At 36.2% G+C, this 16,469-nt stretch overlaps 1 protein-coding gene across 3 annotated transcripts in view; it reads right to left on the bottom strand.

Annotated features, from left to right (window-relative positions):
- Window positions 1-16,469, bottom strand: part of UBR2 (ubiquitin protein ligase E3 component n-recognin 2) — a 59,033-nt gene that overhangs the window by 39,585 nt on the left and 2,979 nt on the right. For all 3 annotated transcript variants that reach the window (XM_063328555.1, XM_063328554.1, XM_063328556.1), the window contains exons 2-8: window positions 14,879-15,138; window positions 12,052-12,130; window positions 10,381-10,494; window positions 7,025-7,152; window positions 5,880-6,018; window positions 4,166-4,228; window positions 2,808-2,928 (exon numbers count right to left, since the gene is read on the bottom strand). In XM_063328555.1, the coding sequence (XP_063184625.1) occupies window positions 2,808-2,928; window positions 4,166-4,228; window positions 5,880-6,018; window positions 7,025-7,152; window positions 10,381-10,494; window positions 12,052-12,130; window positions 14,879-15,138 (904 nt within the window). The remainder of the gene's footprint in view (window positions 1-2,807; window positions 2,929-4,165; window positions 4,229-5,879; window positions 6,019-7,024; window positions 7,153-10,380; window positions 10,495-12,051; window positions 12,131-14,878; window positions 15,139-16,469) is intronic.

The raw sequence follows: 16,469 nt of genomic DNA, 5'->3' as shown, positions 1-16,469 counted from the left end.
CTACTAATATAAGAAATAATTATACAGCAGGCTAATCTTCTAGGTTATGTTTTTCCTCTTTAGAGTCCTATCAAAAGGAAAATATAATTCATATATGAAACGACTCATATACTCATGAGTTTTTTTTGTTTACACTTACTAGCTGCTATTATTTTAAAGCTCCTCTGTGTATTTTTTTTCTAATGGAAAGAAGTAATAATTGTTATTATATGAACATGTAAGTTATTATATGCTTGCAGACAAGCCTGCACCTGCAACAGAACACAACACAGACATGCTCGTATTAACAATGTTTGCACTGCAGGTAATGCATAGTCACTAAAACAACTATATGACTTACACACATTAGTCCTTACTTCTGCACGCTGCTTCGCCATCTCAGCTTCTTAGCTAGACTTGGCAGTGGCTTAGTGCCTTGTATATATATCATACCATGAACTGCATGGTGCAGTTCTATATAGTCTGTGAACCCCTGTTGCAGTTTGGTTTGGGTTTTTTTGCCTTGCAGATTTCTCTTCCAACTACTGTTATGAAGGGTAACAAACTAATGGGAACTACAGCATGGTTCAACAATTGGCAAAGGATGCTTATTCCCGAAGAACTGCCATTCACTGGAAAGCATGTGGTAGTCAAGCTGTGACAAAGTTCCGTAGCAAGGTTTTCCCCTTTATTCACTGACAAGAGTTTGACACTCATTTCACAGCAATCATCCAGCCCAACTTTGTGGCACAGCAAAAGAGCCCTCCACCCGCCAATCGCCCTTTGGTCAGGGACACTGGAGTGTAACCACCTAAGCACAGCAATTCTATCGCCCCATGTTACAGACTGCTTGATTCTGCTGATTGAGCAGAATCTAGATGTTTGGGGGTGTGTTTGTGTCCTGGTTTCAGCTGGGATAGAGTTAATTTTCTTCCTAGTGGCTGCTGTGTTTTGGATTTCGTATGAGAATAATGCTGATAACACATATTTTTTTAGTTGTTGCTAAGTAATGCTTACATTAGGTCAAGGACTTTTTCAGCTTCCCACAGAAGCTGAGAGGGAGCATAGACAGGACAAGCTGGCCAAAGGAATATTCCATACCATAGACGTCATGCTCAATATATAAATGGGGGTTGGCTGGGGGGCAGGAATCCACAATTACTGCTTGGAACAGGCTGGGCAATCAGCCATCAGGTAGTGAGCAACTGTATTGCATCACCATTTTGTATATTCTTTTACCATTATTATTATTTTCTCTTCTGTTACTGTTCTGTTAAACTGTCTTTATCTCAACCCATGGGGGGGTTTTTTATGCCCTTTTTCTCCCTCCTCTCCCTACCCCTACTAAAGAAAAGGGCTGGGGGTGGTGGGGGCCACTTTTTCAAGAGTGCATTTCACAAAACCAGACTCCAAAGCAAACTGCAAGACTGCATCCCAGGGTGTGTAAGGCATTTCAAGCAGTTGAGCACGTAGGTCACAGACAAAACGTATGCATACTGCTTAGCATCAAACATGATTTTTGCCCTTTTGCATCATAAAGGACACTGCATTTAATGAAGTGAACTCTGCAGAATTTCAGAAACACCACACACACAAATCAAACTATAAATTCAATGCTTTAATCTGTAATTTCATGCCCCATTAACATATTCAAGTTGCTTTTTTGCAACTGTAATTCAGTGCTGAAAATTAGTGACTTTGTCACCTGGCACAAATGACATGGCACAAAACAGGGCTTTAGGAAATTGAGAGAGACAGTGCCTGCCTACACATTGCACTGAAAGAAAAATTTATCTCAGAAATTAAATATCTTCATGTCTCTCCTTTCTATTAATACCTATTATTTGCCAGCAACACTGGCAAATAGTTGAACAAACTGCTACCATAACTTTTCCAAATTCTGATTTATGTATCTTTAAAAATTAATTCATACAAACATAAACTACTTATCTTTCAAAAAAGATAACATAATATAGAGATCCTGTGCCTGAAATCTTGGCTAGTTTTTCAGCTATCAGTCTAATAAAACATATCATCTGAAGAAACCTTGCAACTAGGCAGAACATATATGGAATATTACAGCTGAGTGCACTTTGCTAGTAATTCTTATTAACATTTACAGATGCATAGAACACCAAGTGCATTTGGGACTGTATCTACATTTCTACTTATCAGCAGTTTGACACATTTTTGTTTTATTTCCCCTCATGCTCCACATCTTCACAACTTTATGATTCAACAGGACAAAGGAGGAACCAAGTCAAAAGAGTGACAGAGCCTTCCCATAAAAATGATACTGTGCGTCTTGATTCCTCTGAAGAAACCTCTTTTTAAATGTCTGATTAATACTTTGTTGGCTCCTATACTTACTCAAAAACCTCCACACATCCTTGTGTTTTCTCTGTTGTTCCACTTAGCAAAAAATCTGAAGCAATCACTTTCATCATCATTCATCAAATTACTTCTGAATAATTCTGTTTTATCTAATCAGACAGGTTATTTTCAGCTTACTGCATTCATTTAAAAAGAACTAGGGACTGAAAAATAGCTTGTTGGCATACAGCATTTGACAGCGATTCTTAGCTTCTGTTCAACAGCAACTAAACAGAGAACAGTATCCGAGAAGCAAGACTGGTAGCACTTTCATATGGAAGTCAGAACTCAGAACAACACTCCAATAAGAGAAAACAGAATGAAGTCAAACATGTTATTAATAGCTTTGCTTTATATATTACATATCTGCAATAAGTAGACAACATTGCTTCAGGAATTCAGCTTGCCTCACAAATACTCTCTAACTTATCCCAAAAAACTTCAAGTTTGCCCACCTGAATATCCAATAACACTGCCAAGCCAAGTTAGGAGCTTCAGACCAAAGCTCTGATGGGCAACAATAGATGAATGCATAACTTGTACTTTCAATGGCTTTGTCTGACGACTGGTATTTCTCTTAAAAAGAAAAGAAAAAAGGAAGTGATGCATATTTAAGTGAGGACTAGCATATATTTCTGTACAGAAACACAACATTCCTATGATTAATTTCAATAATTTATAATACTAATACATATTCTAATTACTAACATCTACATAGGTAAGAAACAAAGCCAAAAAAGTCTGAACTTTGTTTACCCTATTAATATTTGAAGGACCTTATTATGCAATATTAACATATTTAGGCCAATCCATTTTCCACTCTTGGCCTCTTATCAAGGTACACACGGATCTGCTGCATTTTACTGATAAGCAGTCCCACGCACAACCTAAGACAGCCATGCACGTTTGTCCCCCACAACATGATATGCAAGTCACACAGCAGTCCACCAAGGAAAGAAACTGATTGTCCGTGGACTATTTTCAAAAATGCAAATTAAACATACAGAGTTTCAACAAGAAAAAAAGAATTTGCCCTCATCTCTGTGTTAGAAACCTTAGTAGTTAGACATTACACATAAAAACTATTTGTTCTTTGACTGCATAGGTGGCAAGTTAAAAATATTGCACAACTTTATCTTTAAAGATACATTAATGTTTTCAAAATACCTTAAATAGTTTAAGGCTAGTAACTCTAGTTGCAGTATTTGTTTTTCAGTGTTAGCAGTATTATGCATGAAATATTTATTTCATATGATTAAGTACCGCACTGCAGCAGTTAAAGAAAAATTAAATAGAAATATTATCCCCGTGTTCTTACATGGAATAACCTTGTAATATATAGGTATCATGAATATATATATACACGTATAAATACAGACACATAAAATGAAAGTGTATTTGTAGTTTCACACTTGGATTAAATCAGTAATAATTTCCGTAGTTGTGGCTGTGAAAGACGCCGACAACTTCCTACTACAGGAGAAAAACTAAAATAGTTTAACTTCACTGATGTGAACTGACACACAATTTTAAAACATTACATTTGAAGTTTCTGATCAAAGTCTGTTTTCTGAAGGGAAAGGTTGTCTCAGAACTTCTTTTTAAGAAATTATTTTGGGTGCAAGGTAGACCACAGTAGGAAAAAAAGAAAAAAAACAAAAACAGAGCATAAACCTGTATTTTGATACCTCTAGTGTGCATATGGTAAATAGCATCTCCAACACTTTGTCATTATGGTAACAATATCACAAAACTGTGTAGCAAAGCCTCTTTTTTCTTAAGATAAGGCAAATAAGTAGATAATATTACTTACCACTATTACTGATTTTGCTTGATCGCAGTACTGAAAGTCTCCATATCGAACAGACCTACGTCCCTTTAAATTTGTAAAAAAGTAACATTACCACCGGTTTCTAAAAGAAGTTCAAATGCTGTTTTTTACATTACTATAAAAGATACAGTAAAAGTTTCAAATGCATGTTAACCACTTTTTCTTTCATGCTATTTCCTTTTTTGAAAGTACTGGAGATAGTTACATACTTGGATTTCCAAAATGCACCCTGTATTTTTTAAAAGAAACAAAAATTATACCATATATGCAGCTACCTGCCATACTAAATTTTCTGTGTATAATATTGTTTTTAAGATGTAACCATCGTACTACTTTTATTTAAAATACTGAAAACTTATCTTTAGTACTAATGCATCAATCATTAGTTTTGGTAGAATTTAAAGACATTTCAGACATTTCAGTGCCTTTTAAAAAGTAGGTATTAACAGTAGTTGGTCTTTTAAACATACAACTAAAGCACTTGATTTATTTCAAAACCAGGTTTCCAGTTTTTTTATACTGTCAATACATATATTAAAATAGATAGTTGATTTGATTTATAGTGTATTGTAGACAGAACAGCTTACTGACATCTTAGATCCGGTCTGATGCCAAATCACCGTTTCAGGCATAACCTCATTTCTTTTACACATGTGCACATGTATGTATGCATACACGTATGTATTTAGAAGTAGGACAGGGATCAACAGTAGGGAAAAAATCTCCAAAGTGCTACAATACACAGCATGTGCTCATCAGCGCATATTCAGGGATCAGATGGGAATCTTTTAGTTACTGATATCACAAAAACAGATTAGTGATAAACCAAAATCTAGTTCTGTGTTAAGTAATATAAAGCGGTTATATTTCCTTTTCCACTGACCTTCTTGAAGTACTTTAACAACCCAAAATGACACACTCATTGCCATTTTGGAAGAGACTCCCTCCCCACACCATCCCCCAGAAAAAGCCACAAGCCAACAAAACGATATAAAACGACACTCACTTTCACAGCAACTGCTTACAGGCTCATGGCACAAATAACAAGCAGCAGTTGTCCCTAGAAAGTGTCCCTTTCTTAAAAAAATGCACACAAGCTAGAATACAAACATAGCTGACAGTGCTTTTGAGACCGACATATTAGTTAAAATTATATTCAGCACGTAGTGATTCTGAACTCATTGCTCTTTCTAAACACTGTATGAAATGCTTTTCCTGCCGTTATCATTTGACAATTATGAAAATTAAATAAATAACACCCCAGCCCCAAATAGTTCCATGAACACTGTAACAAAAGCGGTCAGTTACAGATTTATCCCTCACAGTTGACTGGATAAACACTGAGAAGCACTTCCCATGCTTGAAGCAAATATAGGGGCTCTTTCAATGTCAGCTCCCTGGTGTATAGTAAGGCATACAAGCCAAAGCTGCTCCCAGTGTGTGTGGCAGACAGACACCTTGCTGTCAACACTCACAAGACTTACTGGAATACAGTTACACTGAAACATACATTCAATATTAGGTCTGGTTTGGATTGGCCAATAAGTTAAGACATTTTAGGGTGGCCTCGCACACAGGGCTCAATTACATTAACCACACCCTTTGGGGAAAAAAAAAAAAACTAAAGTAAGTTTAGTCATATAAAATAAATATTAGGGTAGGTATAATTAGAAGTTCTACTACTTAATTTACTTACATCTCTATCCACTGTTGTTGCAAAACCAATAGCTTCCTTCTGTGTGCAGTTGACAGCCTTCTGAAGAGTGTAAATAACTTGTTCATAGGTATGGACTTCATCATTAAACAGCATGCAGTAGTAAGTGTCACTCTTCTCACTTCAAAGTAAGGATTGAATTGATATAATTCAAAGTAATGTAATTTTAAAAAATCAACTTCTAGTTTAACAAAGTTTTCCAACAAGCAGACAACCCAAGCCTGGGCTTCCTTTGCTACACCAGAACATCTCTCAACTATTTATTTGAAAAGGACAAGCCACCCCTTAACTTCTATAGGAATGTGCATCTTTCCTGCAGAATTGAGTCCAAAATGAGCAAAATCTTAAGACAACACTTAAGTCTGAGTATTATCTTTGAATATTTGTCGATTATGAATTGATAGTTTCCTACCAAGGAAAATACATTTCCTTCCAGTGCAGCTGTACATTCCCCCAGCGCTTCTTAGAGACTGGTCTTGGCATTATTTTGCCAGACCTGCTTCCCCAGTATTGCATAAAGATCTATTAGACAACAAAAACTTGGCAATCTCTTAAAAAGCCCAAACTCAACAATCCTCAAAACCATAACTTATTAAGCTTACATAGATTCAGTCAATCTTTTGATTCCCATCATTTATTTACACAGCATTCCTACTCACACAACACCAAGTAAAAGATCTTAACAAGATGTCACAAATGAATCCATGATAACTATGATGCTCTAATACACTTAAACATTCTGTAATGCTTCAAAATTTGTAATAAGCGGATCACCAAAAGTACAAGATACTTTTGTCATCACAATTTCAGTAACTTTCATCGTAAGAAATTAACCTGCCACGTGTTTTAGGGTATTGTATTTTACTGATACTTCCTTTTCAATATTAAGAAAATGAAGGTATCAAAAACATTGTTACATCATCGCTATGCAGAGATACGGGCTGCATAATCACAAAAGTAAGACATATGAGAAAGCCAAATCTATTAAAATTATTTTAGTCCACTGTCTACAAAGTATTCCTGACAATTTTGGGAAAGGGGGAAAAGATACTTAAAATCAGAATTTGCATTTTCTATTGTAAATACCTGCAATCCTTTAAAAGACGGAAGACAAATACCATACTTACATCATTTCTAGGCCAGGCAATTCATTTTCCTTTTCCCAGGTTAATATGTCTACTGCATACTTAAATGCGATGGCAAAAATATTATAAGCTCTTGCCACCATGTCTTCTGGTAAGTGCACAAGAGGATCCTGGAAAATAAATATAAATAGCAATTGAGAAATTACATGACATTCAAAACAGAAATCGTCAAATTTGCACCTCTCACTGTCAAAGATGATGTAGCATCTTTAATGATGTCTATCTTTAAATGACTTTACATTTGAAAGGAATAGTCAATAACAATCCTTTTTTCTTTTTCAGTTCTTCACTGACAAACATCAAAGTAGCAACCTAACATTCAATACCTAAATGTTAACTTGCCTCTGACCACCTACTTAATTTTTCACACACCTCTCCATTTTCACTTTCATTGTTCCCATTTCTGTAGACCTTCTAAGATAGTTCTTCTGAAGAACTTTTAAATTCAGCTGTATTAATATCTGCTCTTTCTGCAATGCCTTCAAAAACATAATTTGAAACCATTGTATCTTTTGTTCCACTTACCAATATTAGTAAACTGCAGAATACAAACAACTATGCACCTATTGCCTTGTTTTATATGTAGCATGCATTTAGAGGCCGAAGTCTTACCTATCCAACCTTATACAACATCCAGTACACCCGGATCGCGTCTCTTACATGCTGTGGTATATAAATAATTAAATGCTTAAATGTAACTAGGTATTTCATAATGATTTACCCATGGCTCAGTCTTGTTCACAGACAATTGTTCCCCTTTTGGATGTGGACCATGCACCCACTTCTGCCCATTCTGCACTCTCCGGGGTGCCCTCCATTTGATGCCTGCAGCAGCCACCATAAACTCATCATCCTCTCTCTGCCAGAGCAGCATGGCTGCTGCTGCAGGTGGGGGAACTGAAATGAGGAAGGGGAGGAAGAGGAATGCTCCCTCAGCCTGCAAAGTCAAAGGGACTACTGTTTGGAGCAGCAAATGAGAACCACTGCCAACTCTGATTCAGGTAGTGCAGGTATCACTGCCATTTCCTTCCAATGCATTTCAAGAGATTTGTGTGTGAATAGAAAACATTAAAAACCTCTTCTACTATTTCAAATTTTTGATGCTCAGAACAACTAGGACCTCTTCTACAAATCTGGAAAGGGAACACTGCATGCCCTGCAGGTCACCTGGACATATACGTTGGGTCACTGACTCAATTCATCATTTGGTATTTTGAAGCACGTGTAATTGTTAGCCAAGTAAAATATTTAACAGCAGCCCAATTTCTGTTTTAGGATTACATAATACCAAATTTTGTATTTCACTACAGTTTATGTTGTATAAAAAGGGCCACAGTCGCCTTTTCAGAACTTAAGTCTGTATTATCTACAGGAAGGCCCTGACTGTCAGCAATTCACCTATACCAGTAAAGCTTATCCACATCCCCCAAGATTTTTTAGGAATATTTGGAAGCTTTACAGGAATATTAATAACTGCCATTTCTCTTTTTTTTTGCTTTATTTAAAACTTCTCTAGGATATGGAGAACTATCAGTCACCAATGGCAAAGGCAAACCGTAGGCAGCAACAGCAGCACTGCCTCCCTTCCCAGCGTTTTCAACAAAGACACGTATCTGGGCAAGGCAGAGAACAGGCTCTGATAATGCTCAACAAATGGTCCTTGATCTACCTCAAACACAACACTGCGTAACAGAAGAGATCTAAATCCCCATCGCTCACAGGGAAGAAGCACAAAGCCTGCCCAGTACCTTAATTTTTCTGTCACGCTCACTGTGTGAGTATTTTTGGACACAGAAGTAGCAGTCCACCCAAGATTTCAGAACAGTTTTCTAAGGCCACCCACTCATGTAAACTGGTGTGTAGATCAAGTGGTAGCTCCATACAGAGATGTCAGAGTCTTAGGGTTGAGACAGTGATAACAGATTTTAGAAGGGCCACTGTCACCGCAAATACAGATTTGGTTTTGTTTTTAAGTTGTTTGTTTTTTTAAGTTGCTTCACTTAAACCGTCAGATCAGCAAAATTACTCCAAAAATCTGCCTTATATTTTCTCTTCAAAAAAACCTCACAGAAATCATATTACATAAGAACAGACATAAGTGGCTGGAGCACTAGCCACTCATTCCTGAGAAGGGACAAATATAAGAAAAGGACAGAACGCTCCTCTGGTCTCCAGTAACTTAAGACACTAATACTTCCCACATGAAAAATGGTATCTGCAATTTGAAATGGCCACTGATCATTTTTTCCTTCCACAAACATGTTAAATTTCCTTTTGAACATACATAAACTATTAACAATGGTGTTCTGTAACAGTTAGTCCAGCAGCTTGAATTCATACTTGAAGTAGCACGTCTTTTTACATTTAATATGTCCAAGCTGTTACGCTATGAGAAGTGGTTGATATATGTTCTCTATTTACCTTCCTATGAGGAGTGGCTGAGAGAACTGGAGTTGTTTTGCGTGGAGAAAAGGAAGCTCTGGGGAGACCTGAGTGCTCTCTACAACTACCTGAAAGGCGGTTGTAGCAAGGTGGGGGTCAGTCTCTTCTCCAAAGTAACAGGTGATAGGACAAGAGGAAATGGCCTAAAGTTGCACCAAGGGAGGTTTTGATTGGATATTAGGAAAAATTTCTTCACTGAAAGGGTTATCAAGCATTGGAACAGGCTGCTCAGGAAAGTGGTTGACTCACCACCCCTGGAGGTATTTACAAGACAGGTAGATGCAGTGCTGAGAGACGTGGTTTAGTGGTGCACTTGGCAGTGCTAGGTTTATGGTTGGACTTGATGATCTCAAACATCTCCTCCAACCAAAATGATTCCATGATTCTATACCAAACAAGCTTTTCTAGACCTCTATCTTATATCTCCATTACAGCTTTCCTGTAACAGCAAGTTATTTTGATTTAAAAAAACCTGTGCACTTTACTTTGGTAAGAATCAGAACATATGTTGCACAGACAGCTTAATTTGGCTTCTTCATGCACATGAAAACATACAGACTTTTTTTTTTTTTCCCTCACATGGCAGACTCCCTTCACCTTGCAGAATCAGACAGAAAAAATAAAGAAAAGAACTAAAGCTGCAGAGGTGACCAAGAACATACAAAATAAAGCCTTCAAGTAAAAAACGCCATTCGAAATAACACCTTAAAGTTAGACAAGACATTAATTTTGTCTAACACATAGTGTGGTTCAAGTATTACTATTAAATTTCCTCCCATCACTCATGCATGGTATACAAGACTAAAAATAACCTCATATGAATCATCTATATACATACACACATATATATATACAGCTAACAGTGTTTTGAAACATGATGCCTTAATTGTTATTACCTCTTCCTCTGCAGTCTCTGAAGTGTTCAGTTCATGCTTTTGACAGTAAGGACCTTCTTTCCAAGCTTCTGTATCACCACAGTCACAGAACCCTCCACCACCTGATGTTGTCATCTAAAATTATTTAAAAGCAAAACAGTTAATGTGAATATGCATATACATACACGCACGTTAAGAAATAAGTAGTCACAGCTGAACTACAAAAGCATGATCACAACACCTGATAGCTTTAGCCAGTACCCTGTTAAAAAAGCGCAGTGAAACCACGCCTGCTTCTATGATGGCTGAAAGCTTATCTACTTCACCCATCTGCCTATGCCAAAAGAAAACAGAAAAAAAAAGCTTCACACACACCCATTCTGCCCCACCTGAAGGCTGTAGGTTTCTTCTGGTTTTCAGTTTTTCTGAATCTATTCCTTGCAATGCCATTTGTACTATTTCAGATTCTCACATTTTTAATCTGAACAAGCTAAGTCATTTCATATAGCACTATTACACAGTGAGTAAAAGATGTGCTGTTTACAGTAACAGGAGTTTACAGACAAAATTTACAAATTCTTCACAGAAGTCTCAGTAAGCATAGAAAAAAGTATCTGGAAACTGTAATATATTTACACTGTTTTAATAAAATTGATTTTAAAGCTAAGATCACTTCAAATTAGTACGTGTAATAATATTTTTTTGAATCACAAATATTAATTGATGCATAGAAGAATTATTCTTTCACCCATTTTTGTCACAGAGGTACATTCTGTACGTACAGGTACACCCTACAGCATCAACAAAGTTAGACGGACATTTGAAAGGATATTTGCTTACACTTTCAGATGTCACCTAGACCTTTTAATTCACTAAGCTTGCAAACTAAAAACCTCCATGCAGGAAGTATGCTGATATCAGCAAATTGGGTTGGGTTTCTTGGGGCAAGTTGTTGTGTTTGAGGTTTTTTTTTTTCCCTAAATCCTAGTGCTCAGCGTAAGCATGCAGTGATCAGATTTACATTAACAGCAGTGCAGTACTGTCAGAAACAGATTTACAAAAAGGCTACACTGGTAGTTTTCACTTAGCGTTTTGGTTTAAAAACACACTTGGGTGTTTGTAGGTTTGTTGCCTTCTTGGGTTTCTTTGTAGGGTTTTTGTAGGTACTACTAATAGCAGTATATTACTGAAACAAGCAACATCTACAGTTTTAGCTTTATATTTTAACTTGATGTTTAAAAACAAACACAAATCCTGCTATTGTACAGAATTTGGTAATAAATCAGATGTTTAAAGGAAATCAGTCTTTTTAAAAAGTGGTTTCTTAATAAAGGTTTTTCAATACCTTCTAAAAATAGTCAAATATCAAGGTCAAAGCAAGTCAAAAACCAACTCTATTGCTGCAAAATTCACTAAAGGGTATATATTAAAAATAACATACATTTGTGAGCTTAACTGTCGTGCAATAAAGTTAATTGCTCAATATTTTAAAGTGTTAACTTCCAGAATTTACACTCAGATCAAAACACTTAAGTTCTTATAAGATTATTGTAGACATAATTCCAAATTTTATGCTCATTCAAAATTTTGAAATGATGTATACATTCTTAAACTTTAAGCAAGGAGTTTCATACACATACAAAATTACTAATGATTAATGACTACATCATATATTCCAACAGTATTACTAACCCTGTATCGGTGCTCTCTATGAATACTTCCAAGAAAGCACTCCATGCATAACACACAAGTTGGGTCAACTGCACAGTCTCTGAAAAAAGCAACCAAAAAAAAAAGGGGGGGGGGGGGGAGAAGCATTAAACAAACGGTTTTGCCTTTAATCAGACATTTTACAACAGGTAATTTTCAAGTATCACCAACATGAACCTTCTGACTAACATACATATCATTCTGAAAGAGGAAAGGAATGGCTTCCAAGGAGGAGGAAACAAATGACGGAGAAAAAAAAAGGCTTTAAGAGGAGGCTACATGGGTAGCATGTATATTTGGGCAATATAGCCATTGCCTTCAAAAGGTGAGACAAGTACATAAGCAAGTAAACAGATGAATTACAGAACATGGTACAGACAGTATACAGTATAAACCCAAGCAAGTTCTCTCAAGTACAGAGTACAAGCATTAACAATCTTGTTAAACAAAAGACATTTTTTTCACTGAATGCTGGAAAGACAGCACATAACTGATTACATCAAACCTCTGCTTCTAAGTTTAGCCCTACAAGCTCACTAAGGAGGTCCGAGAATGCAATTTCAACAACCAGGAGATCAGAGACCATAATAAGGTCCTGTCTACAAGCACTGCTATATTAGAAGCGGTATTTCTAGCAAAAGGGGCTAAACAAATGAATGAGGCAATTATGCATTGTATTTAACTGTCTCCCTGAGAAACTCTGAAAATACATGAAACTATGTAATGCAACTAACTTAAGAGACCTCAAGATTAAGGGAGACGAGTTTTGCGATGTAAAAAAGAGAATGAATGTCTTATAATGTTTATTATTAAAAAAAGAATTCAGAGAAACAACTTATTTTGGTCAAAAGAAAACATCAGAGATGCTATGAAATGTTATCAAGAATTCTCTTCATTTATTTTTTTTATTAGAAGAAAATCAAAACCACTGATTGCAACAATATGCCTACAGGTTTGGGTAGATCAGCTCTACAATATCGTGTATTGATTCTTCAGAGCCCTGAACTTGTGGTGATACACTTACAAACTCAGTACCATTTGCCAAGTAATTTCTCAAACAAATAAGGGTGCTTATACCTAAAGCAGAAGCAGACCACTTCACAACTGGACAGAAAAGCCACTGCTTTTGATGTAGTTCATGGACTCAGAAAACAATTCTTTTCTGTACCCCAGAAAAGTTTTAATTAAAACTCTCATCATTCTTCATTACCATCTATAAATCGAGGAAAATTATTAACACACAAGAAACTTTAACAGTTTTACACCTACATTCAGTACTTAAGATGAGACTCCATCTTGATAGCAGCAACAGCAAAAATGTTCTGTACTCACTGCTGACTCTGACTTGAGCAGAAGATTGGACAAGATGGCCTACCATCCTTTTTAATCTGAATGGCATTGTGATTATATTGCTGTATTTAAATCATTTTTCTACTGAAACAAAGACCCTGAGTATGAACAGTACATTCACTCATTCTCAAAATTCTACACCAATGGATTGCATTAGTCTATGTTTTCATCATACCTGACAGTATTCTCAAGGATATACACTTTACATATTGAGTTGTTGGTCTTGAAAAAGTGTTTAGAAGAAATTAACAGAACTCCCACAGTTTTCATTAGTCCATATGAAGAGCACTTGATCATTAACGTATTACTTCTAGGCTGCAATTAAAACACTAGTTCTGAGGTTTGGTTTTTTTGGTTCTTTGGGACCAGATTTCATGAAAAGGTACTAAAGAAACTGCGGAAATTCTTTTTATAGCCTCTGATAGTCTTCAGCCTCCCTACCCAGATCCCTCCACTTTTTCACAGGTGTGAAGGAAGAACCTAAGAACACCTAAGAGGAGATGGAATTTTCTTAGTGGTTGAAAGTATCTGAAGTACCCACCAGCCTAATCTCATCCATCTCAATATAAGAGGTCTCAAAACATTTCCAAAACTACCTGTTCTGACTGATCACTGAAACAGAAATGCAGAAGAGGCAGCTTGCTGAGGTAAGTATCTCAAGTCCAACCTGAATAAGAACTTCAGCAAATAAGGCAAATAAGGTATCATGTTTCTAGAAGAGGAGAGCACTAGAGAGTAAAATTCTTCTACAATCATTCTCTCCTTGTAAACGAAGGCAACGGAAACACAGAAAAATAAACCCTTGAAATAAGACACACATTCCCTCCCCCTGTCACCCCACCAAGTGTTCAAGTCTCCAGAAGAGTGGTAGAAACCATACAAACCAAGAAGAATCTGTGACAGAGAGGATACAAACTAAACTTAAGCTACAGATGGTTCAGGAAAGAGAAGATGATAAAATAATGAATACACAGCTAGTTATACACTGGCTTAAAACTGAAGATTTTTAAAATACTTGTAATTGGTTAGTAACTTACTGTCCTCTTGCAAGTAAAATGGTATTTTTAGAGAGATCTAGAGACAGAGTTAGGGAAGGAACAGGTCACAGAAAGAGGTCTAAAATACAGGATCAACACTGACAGCTGATATTAAACACCTGAATTACACACACATACACCTGCCCACTTATTTATGATCACACTGACAGTTCTCCCCAACCACTTTCTTAAGTCTTGCATTTCTATTGTACAGAAAACACTCTATATTACAGTAATAAATATTCTCCTATTTACAGATCTGCAGTGTGTTTTCCCCTGGTCCCACCTGTCATGAAACACTGCAAGGTTACTTTAAAAATATATTTGGGGTATTAACTTTTCATTAGGACAGTATATTCTTATTGAAAAATGTTTCATGACTTCACAAATTATAAATACATCACAATGCTAAGTTGAACTACCTGCAGGAATACGTAGGCTCTCCCACTTTAAAAACACGTCCACAGAGATGGGAAGGTTTGTTCGCTTGCTCAAGCTTTGGAAAACCAAATGCGGGATCTTCGCCACAAAGATACCATTCCATTGGTCCCAGCAAAATGTGCTGTGCCAGCATGTCTTCTCTTTGAGGGGCAGGGTTGGGACCCCTGCAGTAAATTTTTGGTACATAATAGGCCAGATGCTGGTATACTTCTTTCTGAAGGTCATTTGCTTGCAGCCATTTCTTTTAAATTAAAAGGAATGAGAACACAAATTGTTCATTAATAAAAATACCAAACATAGTTCTATCCATCAAGATTAATTTTTTTTCTAAATAAAAAATCTAAAATGACATTGCAAAACTAGAAAGCCATGCTCCCTTTTAAGTGTTAAATCTAGATGATCACAGAAAACAGACATTAGGAAAGGAATAATTTGTTTCCCTGCTTGCACATTTTATCCTTTTGACATGCAAAATTCTTTTCAAAAACCACAAAATTAAAAATTTTCCCCCAGGATTCATGACCAGTAAAACGTCCCAACATTAGCAGTGACTTTTAGAATAAGGCCTAGACTATGCTGATTGCATTTCTTTGGAGTGCAGACTGATGCTGCCAGCTGGGGACACAGAGAAGCAGCAGAAGCCTGGAGTTGGCAAGGAACAGGCAAAGACAAAAAGTACAAGGAGAATGGCAAACACAGCATTAGGTAACAGTCCCTCTCTCATTTAATTTCAACAAAGCAGGTAGGAAAATTACAAGGTTTTGGTTTCTACTACCACCAAAATAACTTATCTGAATTACTATTTCAAGTGTGATGTTAGAGCCATGAATTCTCTTAGTCAATCAATTGTAAAAAAAACAATGTTGACAGTTTTTAAAAGCCATCAAACTACTGTACCTGCTATAAGCCACTGAAAACCTCACAGCTTTTTCTAGTTGTTTTTTTTCCCTTGTATACACACAAAGAATAAAAAAATCCTCTAGGACAGCATTTGTTTTATTTCTGCCTTGTGGATTACAATTTTATAAAAGTTCAGACTGTAAATTAAGGATGCAAGGTTTTTAGAATAAACAAATGTGAGCAAGCACATACTGCAAGTGTGCACTGATTAAATCCTTTGTTACATAAACAGCCTTAGTATGCCATTTCTCATTGTAAATATGACAACCAGATACCCCCTGGCAACTTCAGAAAAAGAATTCAGAATCAACCTAAAACTGTACATGAAAACCAAGAATTAATTATACCAAAATAAATGGGTTTGATAATCAAACGTTACAGCTTGATTTACTCCGAATTATTTATGACTAAAGAACTTATGTTTGAGACAACACAGTTGTAGTAAATTCTTCAGTATACAGACATACAGTCAGCAGAGCATTTGTGCCATTTAAGAATGGCTGCATTTCTGCTTTTTTTTTTTTTAATATACTGTAGCATTTTCATTTACTAGATTATGTTTTCTAAAGCAGAACCCCATATTAAAAAAAAAAAAAAAAAAACAACAACAAAAAAAACCCCAAACTTATTTGTCAGTACAGCTCTTGGTAGAACAATATGCTTTCCTCACTT

This window comes from Chroicocephalus ridibundus, chromosome 3 (genome assembly GCF_963924245.1).
Source record: "Chroicocephalus ridibundus chromosome 3, bChrRid1.1, whole genome shotgun sequence".
In the NCBI taxonomy this organism is placed as follows: domain Eukaryota; kingdom Metazoa; phylum Chordata; class Aves; order Charadriiformes; family Laridae; genus Chroicocephalus; species Chroicocephalus ridibundus.
The sequence above is the reverse complement of the archived record's forward strand: the minus strand, read 5'-3'. Positions and strand labels throughout refer to the sequence as shown.